Source organism: Spea bombifrons, chromosome 3 (genome assembly GCF_027358695.1).
Source record: "Spea bombifrons isolate aSpeBom1 chromosome 3, aSpeBom1.2.pri, whole genome shotgun sequence".
Classification (NCBI taxonomy): domain Eukaryota; kingdom Metazoa; phylum Chordata; class Amphibia; order Anura; family Pelobatidae; genus Spea; species Spea bombifrons.
In genome coordinates, this window is record NC_071089.1 from 122,208,041 (window position 1) to 122,230,349 (window position 22,309).

The 22,309-nt window shown below is 53.9% G+C and overlaps 2 protein-coding genes across 2 annotated transcripts; one reads left to right on the forward strand and one right to left on the reverse strand.

Annotated features, from left to right (window-relative positions):
- The first annotated feature begins 677 nt into the window (after positions 1–677).
- On the forward strand, positions 678–7,682 carry TRIM54 (tripartite motif containing 54). The gene is made up of 10 exons (XM_053459440.1): positions 678–864; positions 3,954–4,126; positions 4,510–4,681; positions 4,985–5,080; positions 5,307–5,540; positions 5,819–5,841; positions 6,393–6,517; positions 6,943–7,029; positions 7,417–7,449; positions 7,531–7,682. Exons 1-10 carry the CDS (start codon positions 697–699, stop codon positions 7,536–7,538), a joined length of 1,119 nt encoding a protein of 372 aa, XP_053315415.1. The 5' UTR covers positions 678–696; the 3' UTR covers positions 7,539–7,682.
- A 4,688-nt stretch (positions 7,683–12,370) lies between these two features.
- On the reverse strand, positions 12,371–13,339 carry UCN (urocortin). The gene has a single exon (XM_053460753.1). The coding sequence runs from the start codon at positions 13,318–13,320 to the stop codon at positions 12,835–12,837; it is 486 nt and encodes a 161-aa protein (XP_053316728.1). The 5' UTR covers positions 13,321–13,339; the 3' UTR covers positions 12,371–12,834.
- Between the last annotated feature and the right edge of the window lie 8,970 nt (positions 13,340–22,309).

Consider the following 22,309-nt stretch of genomic DNA (forward strand, 5'->3'; position numbering starts at 1 on the left):
CGGCGCATCCCACCAGTGCTCTCGGCGTGGCGTAGTTGTGTCTTTGTTATTTGTGTGTCATTGTGAGTCAGCGTCACCTGCTGTGTGACAGCTGCTGCCCCCCAATCCTTATCCAACAGCTAAAAATACACGGGGGAATTCCTTCAGCCCCCCCAACACGTTAACACTCTGCAGAGCACAGGCTGGGGTAATAATACCCGCCGGGGCGAGTAACGGAAGCTCTCCAGCACCTAACGGGTTAATGGGACCCTCTCCCGGAGGATGTGATATGAAGTTCCAAACATAGACAGGCGTCAGAGGCTGTCCGTGTCCAGAGAGCTCCGTGTACTGAGTGAGAGAGCGGTGCGGAGAGCAGGGAGCGCGTACCCAGCTGAGTGTGAGCAGGGCCCAGAACAGTGAGCGACACTGACCGTGAGCGGGGTCCAGAACACTGAGTGACACTGACTGTGAGCGGGGTCTAGAACAGTGAGTGACACTGGGTGTGAGCGGGGTCCAGAACACTGAGCGACACTGACCGTGAGCGGGGTCCAGAACACTGAGTGACGCTGACTGTGAGCGGGGTCTAGAACAGTGAGTGACACTGGGTGTGAGTGGGGTCTAACACAGTGAATGACACTGAGTGTGAGTGGCATCTAGAACAGTAAGTGTAGCGGAGTCTAGAAGAGCGAGTGGCCACCCCGCCAACACTCAGAGGTGATGAATTTTGCCGTGGGCTTCAAGTCTCTGGCGGGCGACACGCAGACCATGGACAACCTGGAGAAGCAGCTGATTTGCCCCATCTGCCTGGAGATGTTCACCAAACCCGTGGTGATCCTGCCGTGCCAACACAACCTGTGCCGCAAGTGTGCCAACGACATCTTCCAGGTACTGGCTATCACACCGCCCACCGACACCACCCACTGACTATTACACCGCCCACCGACACCACCCACTGACTATTACACCGCCCACCGACACCACACACTGACTATCACAACGCCCACCGACACCACACACTGACTATTACACCGCCCACCGACACCACACACTGACTATCACAACGCCCACCACACACTGACTATCACACCACCCACCGACACCACACACTGACTATTACACCGCCCACCGACACCACACACTGACTATTACACCGCCCACCGACACCACACACTGACTATTACACCGCCCACCGACACCACACACTGACTATTACACCGCCCACCACACACTGACTATCACACCACCCACCGACACCACCCACTGACTATTACACCACCCACCGACACCACCCACCGATACCACCCACTGACTATTACAACGCCCACCACACACTGACTATCACACCACCCACCGACACCACCCACTGACTATTACACCGCCCACCGACACCACACACTGACTATTACACCGCCCACCACACACTGACTATCACAACGCCCACCACACACTGACTATTACACCGCCCACCGACACCACACAGTGACTATCACAACGCCCACCACACACTGACTATCACACCACCCACCAACACCACCCACTGACTATTACACCGCCCACCGACACCACACACTGACTATCACACCGCCCACCAACACCACCCACTGACTATTACACTGCCCACCACACACTGACTATCACACCACCCACCGACACCACACACTGACTATTACACCGCCCACCACACACTGACTATTACACCGCCCACCGACACCACACACTGACTATCACACCGCCCACCACACACTGACTATCACACCGCCCACCACACACTGACTATTACACCGCCCACCGACACCACACACTGACTATTACCCTGCCCACCACACACTGACTATTACACCGCCCACCGACACCACACACTGACTATCACACCGCCCACCACACACTGACTATCACACCGCCCACCAACACCACCCACTGACTATTACACCGCCCACCGACACCACACACTGACTATCACACCACCCACCGACACCACACACTGACTATCACAACGCCCACCACACACTGACTATCACACCACCCACCGACACCACCCACTGACTATTACACCGCCCACCGACACCACACACTGACTATTACACCGCCCACCACACACTGACTATCACACCACCCACCGACACCACCCACTGACTATTACACCGCCCACCGACACCACACACTGACTATTACACCGCCCACCACACACTGACTATTACACCGCCCACCGACACCCCACACTGACTATCACAACGCCCACCACACACTGACTATTACACCACCCACCGACCCCACACACTAGGTGACTATCACACCGCCCACCGACACCACACACTGACTATCACACCGCCCACCGACACCACACACTGACTATCACACCGCCCAACGACACCACACACCGACTATCACACCGCCCACCGACACCACCCAACACCGCACACTGACAATCACACCGCCCACTGACACCACACACTAACTCTTACAACACCCACCGACACCCTACACTGACCATCACACCGCCCACTGACACCCCACACTGACAATCACACCGCCCACCAACACCACCCACTGACACCGCCCAACTCTGCACACTGACAATCACACCGCCCACCGACACCACCCACTGACTATTACACCACCCACCGACACCCTACACTGACCATCACACTGCCCACTGACACCCCACACTGACAATCACACCGCCCACCGACACCACCCACTGACTATTACACCGCCCACCGACACCACACACAGACTATTACACCGCCCACTGACACCACACACTGGCTATTACACCGACCACCGACACCCCACACTGACTATTACACCGCCCACCGACACCACACACTGACTATTACACCGACACCCCACACTGACTATTACACCGCCCACCGACACCACACACAGACTATTACACCGCCCACCGACACCACACACTGACTATCACACCGCCCACCGACACTACACACTGACTATCACAACGCCCACCACACACTGACTATTACACCACCCACCGACACCACCCACTGACTATTACACCGCCCACCGACACCACACACTGACTATCACACCACCCACCGACACCCCACACTGACTATCACAACGCCCACCACACACTGACTATTACACCACCCACCGACACCACACACAGACTATTACACCGCCCACCGACACCACACACTGAGTATTACACCGACCACCGACACCACACACTGACTATTACACCACCCACCGACACCTCACACTGACTATCACACCACCCACCGACACCCCACACTGACAATCACACCGCCCACCAACACAACCCACTGACTATCACACTGCCCACTGACACCACACACTGACTATCACAACGCCCACCACACACTGACTATCACACCACCCACCGACACCACCCACTGACTATTACACCGCCCACCGACACCACACACTGACTATCACACCACCCACCGACACCACCCACTGACTATCACACCACCCACCAACACACCACACTGACTATCACACCACCCACCGACACCCCACACTGACTATCACACCGCCCACCGACACCACACACTGACTATTACACCGACCACTGACACCCCACACTGACTATTACACCGACACCCCACACTGACTATCACACTGCCCACCGACACCACACACTGACTATTACACCACCCACCAACACCACACACTAGGTGACTGTCACACCACCCACCGCACCACCCACTGATTATTACACCGACACCACACACTGACTATCACACCGCCCACCGACACCCCACACTGACTATCACACCACCCACCGACACCACACACTAGGTGACTATCACACCACCCGCCGACACCACACACTGACTATCACACCACACAGTGACTATCACACCACCCACCGACACCACACACTGACTATCACACCACACACTAGGTGACTATCACACCACCCACCGACACCACACACTGACTATCACACCACCCACCGCACCAGTCACTGATCTTCTGCTCTCCAGGCCTCCAACCCCCTGTGGCAGTCTCGTGGCTCCAGCACTGTGTCGTCGGGGGGACGCTTCCGTTGTCCATCATGCCGCCATGAGGTGGTCCTGGACCGGCATGGCGTTTACGGGCTTCAGAGGAACCTCCTGGTGGAAAATATTATAGACATTTACAAGCAGGAGTCGTCCAGGTGAGGAGATCTCTGCTGCTCGTCAATAGCCGCAAGGCTAGGGTGGAGGTTACATGTCACATTATAGATCCCTGGGCGATCTCCTCGTAGAGTATTGTGATCAGTTCTATAGACTGGATCTCCAGGAGGCACAGAGAGCTAGTGATCCCACTTTATAGATCCCTGGGCGATCTCCTCGTAGAGTATTGTAATCAGTTCTATAGACTGGATCTCCATGAGGACACAAAGAGCTGGTGATCCCACTTTATAGATCCCTGGGGTCGGGGGGGTCTTTCAGTACCTGCTGCCTTCTATATCCGGGGGTATTCAGTGAACGTGAGGCTCCTGAGATCCATGTGTTGGCCCCATTGTGGACGTGGCCTTTTACGTTCCGTCTCTTCCAGGCCCCTGAACACCAAATCTGAGCAGCACCTGATGTGCGAGGAGCACGAGGACGAGAAGATCAACATCTACTGCCTGAGCTGTGAGACCCCGACCTGCTCCATGTGCAAAGTGTTCGGGGCCCACAAGGACTGCGAGGTGGCCCCTCTGTCCAGCATCTACAAGAGGCAGAAGGTACCTCCGGGGGATGCTGGGTCTCAAGGAACCCTGCCTATAGTGAGCTCAGCTCTGTGGTAGGATTCCTGCCTGTAGTGAGCTTGGTGCTGTGTCAGTGGGTGATGCCCAAGGGTTCCTGCCTGTAGTGAGCTTGGTGCTGTGTCAGGGGGTGATGCCCAGGGGTTCCTGTCTGTAGGGATCTCAGTGCTGTATCAGGGGGTGTTGCCCAGGGGTTCCTACCTGTAGTGAGCTTGGTGCTGTGTCAGAGGGTGATGCCCAGGGGTTCCTGCCTGTAGTGAGCTCGGTGCTGTGTCTCTGCAGAGTGATCTCAGTGATGGGATTGCGATGCTTGTTGCCGGAAATGACCGGATTCAGGCGATTATCACCCAGATGGAGGAGATCTGCAAGAGCATAGAGGTGAGCGGAGGTTACCGTATCCCCCGTGTCGGCATGTTCTGTGTTTCCCCGTGTCCCGTGTCTTCTGTCCCGTGTGTTCTGTCCCGTGTCTCCTGTCCCGTGACTTCTTTCCTGTGTCTGGTGTGTCCCGTGTCTCCTGTCCCGTGAGCCCCGTGTCTTCTGTCCTGTGTCTGGCGTGTCCCGTGTCTCCTGTCCCGTGTTCTCACGTGTTCTCTCTTCGTGGCAGGATAACAGCCGCAGACAGAAGCAGCTCCTGAGCCAGAAGTTTGACTCTCTGTACAACATCCTGGAGGAGAGGAAGAAGGAGCTCCTGCAGAGCATCGCACGGCAGCAGGAGGAGAAGCTGCAGAGCGTTCGTGGTCAGATCCGCAAACACGGGGACCACCTGGAGGTCACCTCAAAACTGGTGGAAACCTCCATCCAGTCCATGGAGGAGCCTCAGATGGCCGTCTTCCTGCAGGTGCCACAGCATTAACACGCATCACCATCTGTGTAGGACTACGGGGGCGGCTCTGACATCATACTGTCATGTGTAAAGTGGGGGCGTGGCTCTGACACCATACTCTCATGTATAAAGGGGGGGTTTCTGACTTCATTCTTTGATGTATTAAGTGGGGGTGGGGCTCTGACATCATTATCTCTTGCATAAAATGGGGGTGTTGCTCTGACATCATTCTGTGAGGTATGGAGCGGGGGCGTGGCTCTGATGTGCTCAAAATGTTTTTTTCCCTCTCTCAGCACGCCAAGGAGCTGATAAAAAAGTGAGTATTACTTCTTACTGAACTCCCCTCCCTGGGGTTTTATGTCTTACTGAACCCAGATAGTGTATATGTACTGCCCCCCCTGGGGTATTATTTCTTACTCAACCCAGATAGGGGATATGTACTGCCCCTCCCTGGGGTATTATTTCTTACTCAACCCAGATAGGGGATATGTACTGCCCCTCCCTGGGGTATTATTTCTTACTCAACCCAGATAGGGGATATGTACTGCCCCTCCCTGGGGTATTATTTCTTACTCAACCCAAATAGGGGATATGTACTGCCCCTCCCTGGGGTATTATGTCTTACTGAACCCAGATAGTGGACATGTACTGCCCCTCCCTGGGGTATTATTTCTTACTCAACCCAGATAGGGGATATGTACTGCCCCTCCCTGGGGTATTTTTTCTTACTGACCTCCATTGAAGGGGTTAACATACCTAGTATATGCCCCATAGTCTTGGCAGAATAAGGGGTAAGGACGAACATCAATAACAATCTCTCCTAATGTGTTCTGCGCTCTGGTATATGTCTGCTTCTCGTGTCTGCAGGATCACCGATATGTCCAAAGTGTCCACCATAGATCGGCCAGAACCCGGCTATGAGAACATGGACCACTTCAGTGTCAACGTGGATCACGTGTCGGAGATGCTGAGGACGATCGACTTCCACACAGGTGACAGACAGGAGCAGTTTGTGTAGAATGAGGTCATCATAGTGGCTAGTGATGTCACTCCCCTCACAGCCAATTTCATTCTCAGGATGGCCCTCAGCTGAGGGTCACGGAAATGTCTCCTCCAGTGTAGGTGGTGAGCAGGAAAAGGATGGCAGTGTACCTAAGTTATTGCCACCCCATGGGGCAAAATTTTTAGCACAAGTCCTTCTGCCCCTGATGGTGGCCGCTCTGTGTGATAGATGCCCCCCTGTTGGGTAACATGGCCTGTTCTGCCCCTGATGGTGGCCGCTCTGTGCGATAGATGCCCCCCTGTTGGGTAACATGGCCTGTTCTGCCCCTGATGGTGGCCGCTCTGTGTGATAGATGCCCCCCTGTTGGGTAACATGGCCTGTTCTGCCCCTGATGGTGGCTGCTCTGTGTTATAGGTGCACCCGGCGAAGAAGAGGAGGATTCACTGGAAACAGAGGAAGGTGAAACGGTTCTGGAAGAAGAGAGACCAGAACCTGCAGACGGTGAGAACCCGAAAGACATCTTACCCACAGAGCTCGGGGCCACGGAGTAAAGGCCCAGAGAGAAAGAAGGGCCACAGAGAAGGCAGGGAGAGACATATGGAAGAGTAATGGGGGGGGGTGAGTGTGAGGGAGGGTGCTCAGAGCATGCGTGTGGAGTGTGACACGTGACACCAAAGGAGACTCAGGAACTGATGGATCACAAGTCAGAAATTGGGGGGTTAATGCCAAAAACAGGAAGCAAACAGGAGGGGTCGGGGGCTGGAAGAGGGAGCCGGGAGGCAAACACATGCAGGGCAGACAGCACCCCTGGGGGCCGGTACGGGCAGTAAGGCAGCCATGGGGGGGTATGAGGTCACTCTGTTTACGACATTTTTTTCTCTCTCCAAGACGTGGGGTCCAGACAGAAGATGCCTCAACATGGTGAGTGTATCCTGGGGGCCCAGGGGGGGGCGCCGGGGTGACTTTATATATATTTCATCACATTATTTCTGTTCTTCTTAGTTCACTGAAGCCCGGAGGCCACGTGTCCCACCAGCGGCCGGCAGAGACCCTCACCTGCTCGCCCCTCCAGAGAGCGCAACGCCCCAAACGACTCATTACCCCCCCGCTGAGACCTGTCATTAATATTATGCACAATAAATAATCACATCAAACATGTCTCCCTCCTGTCTGTCTCCCTGCAGTGGGCGGGGCCGACTCCGTGTCCCATATTTCCCTCCTGAGTGCATCGTCCTGCAGTGGGAGGGGCTGACTCCATGTCCCATAACTCCCTCCTGTCTGCATCGCCCTGCGGTAGGAGGGGCCGACTCCATAGCCCATAACTCCCTCCTGTCTGTCTCACCCTACAGTGGGAGGGGCAACACAGACAGGCATATTGCTGATTGGCCCGGCTAAAGAGCTGCCCTGCAGTATGGGGGATGTATAACTGACTAATGGGTTCCTTTCTATAAGTCTATACATCCCACATACTGCAGGGCAGCTCTTTATCAGGGCCGGTCAGAAATATGTATAAATTACACGTGTCGAGGAAAACATGGCTGACGTGGTCACCCCGTGTTCCATAAATAACTGGGATCACTTGTGGCGGTAGTAGATTTATCATTCTGCCCTTCGGATCCGTTCTATTTGCCCCGGGGGGCCGCAGCAGGATATTTTGCATTATAAAGCACTATAAATCTGTGTCACGCCACGTGCTGCTGCCTGTACATTATATCCGCTCTCTCTGCGCGTCACCCGCTAATCTGTTTATCCCCATACCAGCGCATTGCAGCAGCTGGCCGGGGGATGGGCACGTGGCGCTTCCCTTGCATGAATGCGTGGATACAGGGCGCAGCCGCCAGTGGGGAGAGGTTAAGGCAGTGTAGGGACACAGACAGACCGACCTGTTCTTGAGACCCCAAACCGCAGTCAGTAATATGTATTCCCTATAGATGGGAACCGTCAGGGTCTTTACCCCAGTCTCCGGGTCTCGGGGCAAATGGGATGATTTTCAAGGTTTTTGGCCCCAGTCTCAGGGTATACGGGCAATTTCTCACCTGTATCGGCAGAGGATGAGCTGCTGCGGAGGGATCGCATCCGTCGGCATCTCTGGTTGGAGGCTCTTCAATGGGAACAGCACTACCAGGGTAATCCCAACCAGCGAGGACATGTACTGGTTCCAGCTGGGGACACGCAGGGCCAGCAAGACCGGGCTGGCTGTAAATTGCCCAATGTATCTTTTAAGGTGGTAGCCCAATAGCAACCCTCGGATAAGGATTTTGTTGTCCGTTACCCCTCCCAAGGGGTATTCTGATATCTGTATATATGTTTGTGCTTAGTATATATAAAGTTGTGGTGGTGAACTTTGGCCATGTTTCTGTCAGCTTCCTGTTCCAGGTTATTCCAATGTGAGCAGGTCTGAGGAGAAGTAACGGTTATGAGCGCTTTCTTACACACAGGCCTTGGAAATATAAGTCTGTAAGGCATTGGTGTAAATACATTGGTATATACCGGTACTTTCACTGATCTAAGTTCTGTTTCGTGGTGGTGTAAATTATTTTCATGTGTGTGAGGTGATATGAGCCTGGCTAGCTAGGCCTTTGTTTTCTGTCAGTTGATGATTGAATAGTCATGTATGCCCGTCACTTGTATGCATTGTAGTTTGTGTACAAACAATGTTCTAATAAATGTCCCTAATTCTGTATATTTTGCAGTTTTACAAAAGTAAAAAAGATGAAAAGAGAAATCAAATATTAAAAAGTCTCAGTAAGAGTCCAAACAACACCCTCACTTCCTGGGTTTTTATTGAGAAGTTGTTCGCCGTCTGCCAAACCTTGTACTAGCAACACATCGTGAGGGCAGAACAGTAAAAAGACTTACTACACGGCGGGCCTAGCCCCAGAAAGAGTGGAACCATCATACACGTTACCTCGTCCGCTATCTCACACTAAAGAAAGGAAGCCCGTTCCACCATGCAGCAATCAGAGGGACAAGGTAGCTCAGCAGTCATTCCTCAGCGTCCAGACATAGAGGAAAGCACATGTAGCATGCTGGGGACCAGGGCACGACGCTCTCTCAAGGACAGTCTAGAGGCTGGAGACTAGCCCCATTCTCCTTGGCCCCCAATGTGCTAACCACATGTGCCATGTCTGGAATTGTAATTGTACACTGCTTCTTCTGCATATTACTGAGCTTTCCGTAAACTGAAGTCGTACTGTAACGTGTATTGCCCTGCGCTGCGTCCGTGGGCGTAGGAACCGGGGGGGACAGATCCCCCCCCAGTAACTCATGCGGGGGGGACCGATAATGAAGAAATCCCCCCCAGGGCCGTAGGAACCCCCCCCCAATAGAAACGCCGCAAATGTGGCCCGCGTAAGATCAGCAGCCAGGCAACCGATCTTACGCGGTCCGCACCTCGAGCCCTGCTACAACAAGAGCCCTGCTACTTACCTGTGGGAGGGTCTTCTGTACTGCACAGAGGAAGCGGAACCCAGCAGAGTTCACGTGACATCACACCCTGCTTCCTCTGTGCAGTACCAGAGAACGCAGAGGGAGGCCGCGCCCCCTGCTGAAATCTGTGAGTGGCATCGAGGAGCTGCAGTGCAGGTAAGGGGGTGGGAGGGTGTTTGAATCAGTATGCATGATTGAGGGAATGAATCTGTGAATGAATGAGTATATGAATGAATGAGTATGTGTGTGATAGCATGGATGTATAAGTGCTGGAACCTAGGCATGATGGGCCTGTGATTGCTGTTAGCAATCACACTCCTATCATGCCAAGTCAGCCAGTACATGCTGAAACCTAGCTAGCTGCCCCCCTTGTGTATTGATGCTGCCAGCAATATGGGGTCTACACATCACTTACAGCCACCCTGTACCAGCATGTACTGGCTGCCTGGGTATGATAGGAGTGTGATTGATAGTGATTGATAGTGTGAGAAGGGAGGGTAGGGAGGGGGTAGATAGTGTGAGAAGGGAGGGTAGGGAGGGGGTAGATTGTAAGAAAGGGGGAGAGGGGGTAGATTGTGTGAGAAGGGGTAGATAGTGTGAGAGATGGGGAGAAAGTGGGGATCTGATGGGGGAAAATGCTGCCCCCCCAGATTTTTAGGGGTTTCTACGCCCATGGCTGCGTCGCAGTACTGCTTATCGACTATCTGAATAATGTTACTGATGTATTTCTGCTAAAACAGACATCAACCTGTTTTATCTAAACTGTTTGTATTAATAAATATTAAATACAAAAACATTGGGGTAAGGGTTGGTGCTGCCCTTGTCAGGGTGGTAAAGCTCTGTATTGCTCTGCTTCTGTATACTACAGCGCCGCCGAGGTTCCCAAAGAGCTATGTTTCTTGCTGCCTTTGATACCAGTCCTGCCTGATGGTTAACGTTTCATGTTCCCGGTGACCATGGGGAGAAAGAAGGATCATCTGGCAGGTGTCAGAATTATGTGCAGAAAGCGGTGCCTGGCATGGGGTATGGGTATCGCGTGGCATAGTGTGCAGGATGTGGTGCCAGGCGTGGGGTGTGGGTAACACGCGGAATAATGTGCAGTAAGTGGTGCCAGGCACGGGGTGTGGATAACGCATGGCACAGTGTGCAGGATGTGGTGCCAGGAGTGGGGTATGGGTAACGCGTGGCACAGTGTGAAGGATGTGGGGTATGTGTAACGCATGGCACAGTGTGCAGGATGTAGTGCTAGGAGTGGGGTATGGGTAACACGTGGCACAGTGTGCAGGATGTGGTGCGGGGTGTGGGTAACACGGATTAATCTGCAGGAAGCGGTGCCAGGCACGGGTTTGGGTAACGCGTGGCACAGTGTGCAGGATGTGGGGTATGGGTAACGCATGGCACAGTGTGCAGGATGTAGTGCCAGGCGTGGGGTATGGGTAACACGTGACACAGTGTGCAGGATGTGGTGTGGGTAACACGGATTAATCTGCAGGAAGCGGTGCCAGGCATGGGTTTGGGTAGCATGCGACATAATGTGCAGGAAGTGGAGCCAGGCGCGGGGTGTGGGTAATGCGTGGCATAGTGTGCAGGATGTGGTGCCAGGCGTGGGGTGTGGGTAACACGGATTAATGTGCAGGAAGCGGTGCCAGGCATGGGTTTGGGTAGCATGCGACATAATGTGCAGGAAGTGGTGCCAGGCGTGGGGTGTGGGTAATGCGTGGCATAGTGTGCAGGATGTGGTACCAGGCACGGGTTACATGGCATAGTGAAGTGATGCCAGGCGTGGGGTGTGGGAAACACGCGCCATAGTGTGCAGGAAGCGATGCCAGGCGCGGGGTGTGGGTGACGTGCGGCATAATGTGCAGTATCCTGTGCCAGGCACGCGGTGTGGGTAATGCGTGGCATAGTGTGCAGGAAGTGGAGCCAGCCGCGGGGTGTGGGTAATGCGTGGCATAGTGTGCAGGATGTGGTACCAGGCACGGGTAACATGGCATAGTGTGCAGGAAGCGGTGCCAGGCGCAGGATGCATGCTTTGTGCAGGATTATCCCGTTCTGTGACCCGACAGGAATAAAACACACCAAACCAGGCAAGGTCTACGAGGCTTTATTTACACCGGGGTAAAGCTGGAGACAGTTTGCCCAGGGCCAGCTGATTCCTTTTCAATTCTAGAACGTTTGGGGGGTCATTTTACTGCGGGGGTCCTCGGTTAATCCGTGCCGGGATTCCCTCATAGCGATACAGTGTATCACCGGAGCATGGTTACTTTGGACATTGTTTAATTGGAGATCCGAGAGATCGCAGGTTCTGCTGGATCCAGAGCGCTGGATAGGAGGGTTTGATGTAATGGAGGGCAGTGGTTATGGATCGGACCCAGCTCCGGGTGCTGAAACAGGTATGAGAATGGAAAACTGCACAGGACGGGGAAAGGGGTCCCTGAGAGCAGCTTCCTGGCTGTGGCACGTAGCCCGGGTGGTCTCTGCGACTCTAGAAAGGTCATGTTGGAACTAAGGAGGGTCCGGACAGATCCTCCATTCTCTTCTACTAAAAGGAAGCAGTCCTTACATCATAACGGACCGGTGTTCTCCTAGAACTCCTGCCAATAAGCCACCATTACGGAAAAAGACGAGACCCCCGAGGGGCGCAAATAACAGCAGGAGTCTTGCGTGATTAGAGCGATGTAATTTGGGACAGATACACCAGGAGATACCCCACAGCTCAGACCCTCCCTCCTGTCTCTGCGAGTCTATGAGGTGCGTCCGACCCCAGCCGATGCCATCCTGTGCTAAGTCTTGGTTGCATAGGGGTCGTTCCCACCATTGCTGGTAGGGAGAGCGAGGCTGCTTGGGACCGAGGAGCAATGTCTGCTCCTGGAGCTGTCACTTCCCCACCGAGTCGAAGATGATGCGGTTCTGTTCCGCCTGCTTGTTTTGGTTCTGGGTTTTGGCGATCTCTATCATGTGCCTGAGAATGTGGAAAGTGAGGTCAATGGAGATCGGGGGGTCCTCTCTCTTCAGTCGGTCGGAGAACATCTCCAGGAGGCTCTTGGGTGACTCGTTGGGACTGGTCTCCTGGAACAGAGTCCCCAAGAAGCTGAGGACAGGACCGAGCTCCTGAGGGGGGACCTGACGATCTGATGAGGGGGAACCCTTACTCAGCCTCAGCTGGACCTGAGGATCGCCTTCCGCCTCCTGCTGGAACTTCTCCTTCAGGAAGTAGAGCAGAGCCTGGGCGCTGTCCTCACTCAACACCCCGCTCAGGCTGAGACGAGGAACCTCAAAGATGCCCCTGTCTAACGGTCGGGCGCCAGCCGGGGCTGACAGGAGTAAGTAGCAGGTAAGTAGCAGCAGGGGGGCCGTCTTCATGTTATAAGGTTCTCGACGACCTGGAAAGAGGAATGAGCAGTTGGGTGAGAGGAGAACATGGAACGAACATGGGGGAAAACACACGGTACAGGAATACAGCAGGTAGGTGCGGTGAGTGAATGAAGACACAATGTGGGGGGGGGGGTGACTCACAGGCTCACCAGCAAGAAATCTAGACTCTCATCGGCCCCCGTCTAGTCGCCCGTTTCTCCTGCTGTAAAGACCTTAATCAGTCATTGGTCTCATCTTAGATTCAGGAGCTGTATGCCTATCCCATGCATGTTTAATACCCTCACTGTATTACCCTCTACCACTTCTGCTGGGAGGCTGTTCCACTTATCTACCACCATCTCAGTAAAGTAGATCCACACTCCCATTTTATCCCACTGGATATGGAGTGCCAGCTTTATACTGGGTACAGAGTGCCAGCTTTATACTGGGTAACGCCAGCTTTATACTGAATAATGCCATATTTATACTGGTTACGGAGCGGCGGTTTTATGCTGTGTAACACTAGCTTACTAGTGGGTAAAGCCATAGTTATACTGGGTACGAAGTGGCAGCTTTATACTGGGTACAGTATTTGCCCACTGGCTTCCCGGGACCCCCAGCCCTACATTCCCTGACACAGTGATTGAGCCCCTTCCCCCCACAGAATTAAAACCACGCATCAGGAAGCAGTGGTTTTACTGAGCGCTGGGAAGGGGTTAAATTCTCAATCTTTGGGCATTCATTATTCCCTTAATTTTGTAAATGTATGTTTTGGAAAGCTGCCCCCGGGGGCACGTGACTCGGGATAACTGCCACCTGCCAAACCCCAGTGACATACAGAGCCGGGACAGGGGCCAGCAGTGCTCCCTGGCAACGAAAGGGTTATAATGCAGCACTCTTATCTGTCCAGCAGGAAGAGGGTTAACTTGTTTATCATTCATATAAAATCAGGGAATTCAGCTCTTTTGGACCCCCTGTGTGGGGTAAATTTTAATGATTGGGGTAATAGTCCTCTCCGTATGTCCGTATTACCCCAGCTATGACCCCCTCAATATAGTGCCAAATTTATCAGCCTGCACCAGGGAAGGGGTTAATGTGAATGGGATAGCAGGGGTTAAACGGCTTTTAGGTCATAATGAGAAAAAAAGGCGAAGATGATGTAATAAAGGTGTGGAGGGATCCCGCGGATCCACTCAGGACAGACTCGGCCACTCTTGGTTTTTTTGCCAAACTTTTTACTGATCTTACCCCAAATACCTGAAAATGAGTAGAAGACCCCCCTCTTACGACCTACCGGACCCCACTGCACCACATGTCACCCCGCTGCACTCTACCCCACTGCACCGCACTCCACCAGGAGGTCGGGGGCAACTCCAATCAACTTGGCCCTGTCACAACCGCACCCCACTCCACCCCATTACCTGGAGCTGGAGTCCAACCTGGAGCAGGTAGAATAGCTTTGGGATGTCCTGAGGATGGAGGGTCCTCAAATGGAGGGTTTCAGTTCTGCAGAAAGAAAGTCTCCTTGGTTCTGCAGCTGGAGGCTGTCGTTGGTTCTGCGGCTGGAGGGTCTCGGTTCTGCAGCTGGAGGGTCTCGGTTATGCGGATGGAGGGTGTCGTTGGTTCTGTGGCTGGGGGGTCTCGTTGGGTTTGTGGCTGGAGGGTCTCGTTGGTTCTGTGGATGGTGGTTCCCACTGTAGATGGAGGGGTCTCCTTGGTTCTCCCTCAGTGGAGGGTCTCCCTGCGACTGGCGATGGTCGGCTGTCTATCCGAGGTTTAAATACACCCAGAAAACTTCAAATGACGTCAGCGACGAGGGTGACTGAGCGAGGAGGGCGTCAGAGATAGAAGCCAAGGACTGGGAGGAGATGATGTCAGTGTATGTGTTTGTCACCTCAAGGGGCAGAAGAACTTGGGGTTGAAGGGGCTGATGAAGTCTCTGTCCCCTCTCATTAGAGGTGATCACCGGCACTGAGTTTAGGTGGAGGTGACATGTCTCGGGAGGATAATCTCACTTACTGCTCGGACCCTGAGCCTCTCCCCCCCCTCCACCTCCCTAATATATACAATGAATGAAGCAGTGACTCTGCCAATGTACAGGAAAAGCGGCCAAGGAGCGCAGACAGATGCCCCAGCGCTGCCGTCAGGGTATTAATACACCGGGGGTATTGCTAAATGGGAAGGGGCAGCATAAATTAACAGGAGATATTAATTTGCAGTTTAATGTTAGAAGAATGAGGGAGAGCACGGCGGCTGCAGTTTAATGTTAGAAGAATGGGGGAGAGCGCGGCGGCTGCAGTTTAATGATAGAAGAATGGGGGAGAGCGCGGCGGCTGCAGTTTAATGTTAGAAGAATGGGGGAGAGCACGGTGGCTGCAGTTTAATGTTAGAGGAATGGGGAGAGCGCGTCGGCTGCAGTTTAATGTTAGAAGAATGGGGGAGAGCGCGGTGGCTGCAGTTTAATTTTAGAAGAATGGGGGAGAGCGCGGCGGCTGCAGTTTAATGTTAGAGGAATGGGGGAGAGCGCGGCGGCTGCAGTTTAATATTAGAAGAATGGGGGAGAGCGTGGCGGTTGCAGTTTAATGTTAGAAGAATGGGGGAGAGCGCGGCGGCTGCAGTTTAATGCTAGAAGAATGGGGGAGAGTGCGGCGGCTGCAGTTTAATGTTAGAAGAATGGGGAGAGCGCAGCGGCTGCAGTTTAATGTTAGGAGAATGGGGGAGAGCGCGGCGGCTGCAGTTTAATGTTAGAAGAATGGGGGAGAGTGCGGTGGCTGCAGTTTAATGTTAGAAGAATGGGGGGAGCGCGGCGGCTGCAGTTTAATGTTAGAAGAATGGTGGAGAGCGCGGCGGCTGCAGTTTAATGTTAGAAGAATGGGGGAGAGAGTGGCAGCTGCAGTTTAATGTTAGAAGAATGGGGAGAGCACAGCGGCTGCAGTTTAATGTTAGAAGAATGGGGGAGACCGCGGCGGCTGCAGTTTAATGTTAGAAGAATGGGGGAGAGCGCGGCGGCTGCAGTTTAATGTTAGAAGAATGGGGGAGAGCGCGGCGGCTGCAGTTTAATGTTAGAAGAATGGGGGAGAGTGCGGCGGCTGCAGTTTAATGTTAGGAGAATGGGGGAGAGCGCGGCGGCTGCAGTTTAATGTTAGAAGAATGGGGGAGAGCGCGGCAGCTGCAGTTTAATGTTAGAGGAATGGGGGAGAGTGCGGCGGCTGCAGTTTAATGTTAGAAGAATGGGGGAGAGTGCGGCGGCTGCAGTTTAATGTTAGAAGAATGGGGGAGAGTGCGGCGGCTGCAGTTTAATGTTAGAAGAATGGGGGAGAGCGCGGCGGCTGCAGTTTAATGTTAGAAGAATGGGGGAGAGCGCAGCGGGTGCAGTTTAATGTTAGTAGAATGGGGGAGAGCGCGATGGCTGCAGTTTAATGTTAGAAGAATGGGGGAGAGCGCGGCAGCTGCAGTTTAATGTTAGAAGAATGGGGGAGAGCGCGGCGGCTGCAGTTAAATGTTAGAAGAATGGGGGAGAGCGCAGCGGGTGCAGTTTAATGTTAGTAGAATGGGGGAGAGCGCGATGGCTGCAGTTTAATGTTAGAAGAATGGGGGAGAGCGCGGCGGCTGCAGTTTAATGTTAGAAGAATGGGGGAGAGCGCGGCGGCTGCAGTTTAATGTTAGTAGAATGGGGGAGAGCGCAGCGGGTGCAGTTTAATGTTAGTAGAATGGGGGAGAGCGCGATGGCTGCAGTTTAATGTTAGAAGAATAGGGGAGAGCGCGGCAGCTGCAGTTTAATGTCAGAAGAATGGGAAAGAGCGTGGTGGCTGCAGTTTAATGTTAGAAGAATGGGGAAGAGTGCGGCGGCTGCAGTTTAATGTTAGGCTGAGTGAGCGCTCCAGGGGTTCAGACAAGTCGTTGGTCTCGTCTTAGATCCAGGAGCCGTATGCCTATCCCGTGTATGTTTAATACCCTCGGTGTATTACCCTCTACCACCTCTGCTGGGAGGCTGTTCTACTTATCCACCACCCTCTCAGTAAAGTAAAATTTCCTTCCATTCCATCTCAGTCTCTGACACTCTAGTGTTAGATTCCGGTCTCTTGTTGTAACTTTTCTGCTCCTTTAAAATAAATTCCCTCCCATCCTTTATTAACCCTTTATGTATTTAAATGTCTCTCTCTTCTCCTGTCTCTTTTCTCTTCCTGTGTCATCTCTCATTCCCTCTCTCTCTTCTCTCCCCCGTCTCTCTCCCATCCGCTCCTATATCCAGATATATTGAGACCCCCCAGCGGGGTATTTCGAGGTCCGCCGGGGTGAGATGACCGGCCCCGGCAGCGCGTCTGCGCAGTATGAGCGTTCTGGGTAAATATGACCCGTGAGGGTATTTCATGGCCTCTCTGTTATCTCAGTAGAATGCGCGTGATTACACGCCATGTCCCAGTAATGGCTTCAGAGGGTGCGTGTTTGTCTTCTGGGCTTTTATTTGCTGAGGGGGCATCAGGTTTATGTTGCGCTCTCCAGACGCGCGCCGCTCTCTCCCTCATAGTCGGGATGTGACGCCCCAGACAAGCGAAGGTTAATGGCATCGATGTTTCCCTTAATAATAATAATAATTCCATCCAATCATAAACCTGTGTTCCGTTACCAGAGACGCTGGACCTTTAACCCCGCGTTCTTCTGAACTCTCGCATCTTTAACACAACATTCACTCCCAGCACTCTCAGCCATGTAGAAAGAATACTCTGCTGCTGTGAGATCGCTCCAATCTACAAGAAGATTTCCTTGGTTTCCATGGTGACTGCCCCACACATAGTGGGTATGGAGGGGAGTCGGTTGTCGCTGTTTTCGTGGCAGCAGTAATTTGGTGGCTCCAGACGCGTGTTGGGTGCAAACTGCTCTGTCTCTCCGGATTTGGGGGTCCGACCTGGCGAGCCGGAGCATCCCCCCCCCCAATGCGTTAACACATGAGACGCGCCAAACATGATAACCTTGGGGGAGACAGAGCACCTCATGCCCCTGCGGGGGGGAGACAGAGCACCTCATGCCCCTGCGGGGGGGAGACAGAGCACCTCATGCCCCTGCGGGGGGGAGACAGAGCACCTCATGCCCCTGCGGGGGGAACAGAGAACCTCATGCCCCTGCGGGGGGGGGAGACAGAGCACCTCATGCCCCTGTGGGGGTAGATGGAGAACCTCATGCCCCTGTGGGGGGGGGGAGACAGTGGACCTCATGCCCCTGCAGGGGGAGACAGTGGACTCCATGCCTCTGTGGGGGAGACAGAGCACCACATGCCCCTGCGGGGTGGGGGGGGGAACAGAGCACCTCATGCCACTGTGGGGAGAGACAGAGAACCTCATTCCCCTGCTGGAGGAGACAGTGGACCTCATGCCCCTGTGTGTGGGGGGGTAATAGACCTCATGCCCACGGACCCCAACTTTCCTGGGAATTATCTCCAAGCCTGATGTCAGGAGGTTTAATTTGTTCACGGCTGAGGGACTGGTGGCCGCGCTGCGAGACAGTATGCGCCTTGACACTCGTTAACACCTGACCCCGAATGCTCTTGAACAGACGTTTACACCGCGAGGTGACTCCATGAGACAGCGCGAGAAGACTGCTCCGCACAGTGAGGGGCCGAGAGGGTCTCCGTGTCACCAAGATGTCTCAGCCTCCGTCTGGACTCACTACAGACAGGACAGGGCGATGAAGGGGCGAGAGGGGCTGAGAGCGCAGGAAGGGGCCTCCGGCTTAATATAAAAACGCGGGCCGCAGAAACCTATGTGCATTCTCCTGGCCCCCGGCCCTTGCCGGTGATGTGATTTTGCTGGGACTGCACATGCCCGTTACAGGTACTCTCCTTCACCTGTACAGAGCCCTCCCAAACCTCACAGGTCTCTTTTTCACCTTTACAGAGCCCCCTAAACCTCACAGGTCTCTTCTTCACCTTTACAGAGCCTCCTAAGCCTCGTCGGTCTCTTGTACAGCTGTTACACGGCACGTGGCCGTCGTTATGTAATGATATTCACGTGGCAGCTGATAATCACCACTAATTAAAACTCTTCGTTTCACCGTCTAGAAGCCGCTGACATCCCGTGGGACGTTTTATCGTTTCCTGGAAGTTCAGCCACGTAAATGAGGACGGCGAGAAGGCGCCACGAGCGTCACGCTAACCCTTCACGTGCCAGATCAGCCCCCGCAACCGGAAAACACAGCACCTGCCGGCAGAGTTTCTACAGGCAGCCATAAAGGTCCTGTCCTGGCAGATTTAGGGCCTTCGAGCAGCCGGAGAGGACACAATAACCACGAAAAGTGGGGTTCATGGTCAGCCCACGCACGGTGCCAGGTGAGTGTCCACAGTCAGCCCACGCGGGGTGCCTAGATGGAGCTCTAACAAAGAAAAGGAATCCCAGCACTCCAAATCCAATCTTTAGGATGCTTTATTAAGCGAGAGCAAACAAAAGCAACGTTTCGGCCAAACGCGTCTCCTCGACCTGGGAACGGGGAGCCGATGCATCTCCTCAACCTGGGAACGGGGAGCCGACGTGTCTCCTCGACCTGGGACCGGGGAGCCGAACGCGTCTCCTCGACCTGGGAACAGGGAGCCCGACGCGTCTCCTCAACCTGGGAACGGGGAGCCGACGTGTCTCCTCGACCTGGGACCGGGGAGCCGAACGCGTCTCCTCGACCTGGGAACAGGGAGCGCGACGCGTCTCCTCAACCTGGGAACGGGGAGCCGACGAGTCTCCTCGACCTGGGACCGGGGAGCCGAACGCGTCTCCTCGACCTGGGAACAGGGAGCGCGACGCGTCTCCTCAACCTGGGAACGGGGAGCCGACGAGTCTCCTCGACCTGGGACCGGGGAGCCGAACGCGTCTCCTCGACCTGGGAACGGGGAGCCCGACGCGTCTCCTCAACCTGGGAACGGGGAGCCGACGGGTCTCCTCGACCTGGGAACGGGGAGCCGATGTGTCTCCTCAACCTGGGAACAGGGAGCCCGACGCGTCTCCTCGACCTGGGAACGGGGAGCCGATGCATCTCCTCAACCTGGGAACGGGGAGTCGACGCGTCCCCACGGACTGGGAACGGGGAGTCGACGCGTCCCCACGGACAGGGAACGGGGAGTCTGATGCGTCTCCACGGACTGGGAAGAGAAGCCGGAAGCATCTGCTCAACCTGGGCACGGGGAGCCCGATGCTGGGCCTGTGTGCGGACCTCTCGCTGTCACTGCACGGACACCGGCTGTGGCGTGACTCCAGTATCACGCATTCTGTCCGTGTCGTCTCCTAATGCACTGATTGATGCTGGACGGATGACTTGTCTCTCCATATTAGTGGCCGCGCCGCGGAACCCGTCACCGGCAGCCGGCTCATTTCCTTGTGGTTTTCAGTAATTACGTTTCTTGTCAGAGTAAGGCTGATGTCTCCATTCAGACAGATCTAAAAGGAGTCAATGACACATAGAGGTGACCGTGAACACGGATGAGCACCACGTGAACGCGCCACGTGAACACGCCACAAAGCCCAGGAACAAGTGGCTATCGTGAAGATTAACAGGACGATGGAGGCGGAAAAGGGCAAATCACCACCTGAACGGGCAGTAAATGGGTAGAGGGGTAACATGAAGTGGGGATTACAGACCAAAACTACAGATTACATCATAGCTGGATTACTCAGACTCTTTTCTCCCCGATGTACCCAGCAAACACTGCAGCTCAGACATTCCTTTGTAAATGGCCCCCGCCGGGGTCTCAAAATGGCCCCTAATGGGGATTTGAGGGGCTAATTCTTCCCTTGGCCACTAAAGGTCAAGCTCCCCCATGACAAGTTCCTGGAACAGCCCTTGCTCCTCCCCTTAGACACCCCCTCCGATTATTGGGTGGTAGTGTGTCACTAAAATGCTTCCTCTGGCAAACTCTAGACAGCCAATGGAAGTTCCAATTAATACTCCTATCTAAAAAGAGCCCTCCGTGGACCAACGAGTCACCTCCTCACTTCCTGTATAAACTCTGGACCCTGGAGTTAATGATTGTGTGAATGAAAGAGCGATTGAGTGGGTGACTCCATTTATTTTTGTTTTACACTGATATCATTCCAGTGCAAATGTTATTTAACCCCTTCAAGACCGGGACGTACCCGGTACTTCCTGCTCAAAGGTCACCGGCAGACCGGGACGTACCAGGTATGTCATCCATGATGCGCGATCCAGCGTTGCTATGAACACTGGGATCGCGAGGGGCGGCTGCTACTGACCGCTGGGTGTCCCCAGCCATCCGTAGCAGCCGCTCCCCCTCAATTCCTTGCACCTGATCGCTTTGAATATTTAAAAAAAAAAAACTGCGGTCTTCAAGAGAAGACGCAGTTTGCAAAAGTCGGTCCTGAAGGGGTTAATACAATCCTCTTCGCGAATAGACCCTCTTTTCATGTGTTTTTCTCCTTGGGTAGGCGGACGGGCCAAATAATTATTATCTGCCGACATATTCTATGTTTCTATGCAGAAAATTGGGCCCTAAAACATTTGCCTTCATTGCACTAAAGTGACCGATGACTTACTGAGTGCTAAACTCAAGAGTCTCTACTGGCTGCATCTTTTAATCCCACGGAGCACGAGCTTTAAACTCTTAGTCCCCGTGACTCGTTCTCTCCTGGTTCTCATCCCCTCTCTCTCTCTGCCCTCCGCACTCAGTCGGGGTACCCCAAGGCTCAGTTCCAGGGCCCCTTCTGTCCTGAACACAGAAGACACTGAGATTGTCTTTCTCCTTTCCTCTTTAAGCACGTCACTGCCTTGCCTGTTTGAACTTCATCGAGAGGGTGGTAGATAAGCGGAACAGCCTCCCAGCAGAAGTGGTAGAGCGTAATACAGTGAGGGCATTAAACATGCATGGGATAGACATACGGCTCCTGAATCTAAGACGAGACCAACGACTGATTAAGGTTTGAGTCATTACAGCAGAATACGTGGGGCCGATCCGCTGGCAGGGTTTCTGATTGGATTCCTAAAACTCGATCTCCCCAGAACCGAA

Excerpts from the sequence above, each read along its gene's own strand:
- TRIM54 (XM_053459440.1), top strand. The coding sequence starts at position 697 with ATGAATTTTGCCGTGGGCTTCAAGTCTCTGGCGGGCGACACGCAGACC. Across the intron at positions 6,518-6,942 it reads GACGATCGACTTCCACACAG|GTGCACCCGGCGAAGAAGAG; the intron begins GTGACAGACAGG and ends TCTGTGTTATAG. Across the intron at positions 7,030-7,416 it reads GAGACCAGAACCTGCAGACG|ACGTGGGGTCCAGACAGAAG; the intron begins GTGAGAACCCGA and ends TCTCTCTCCAAG.
- UCN (XM_053460753.1), bottom strand. The coding sequence starts at position 13,320 with ATGAAGACGGCCCCCCTGCTGCTACTTACCTGCTACTTACTCCTGTCA.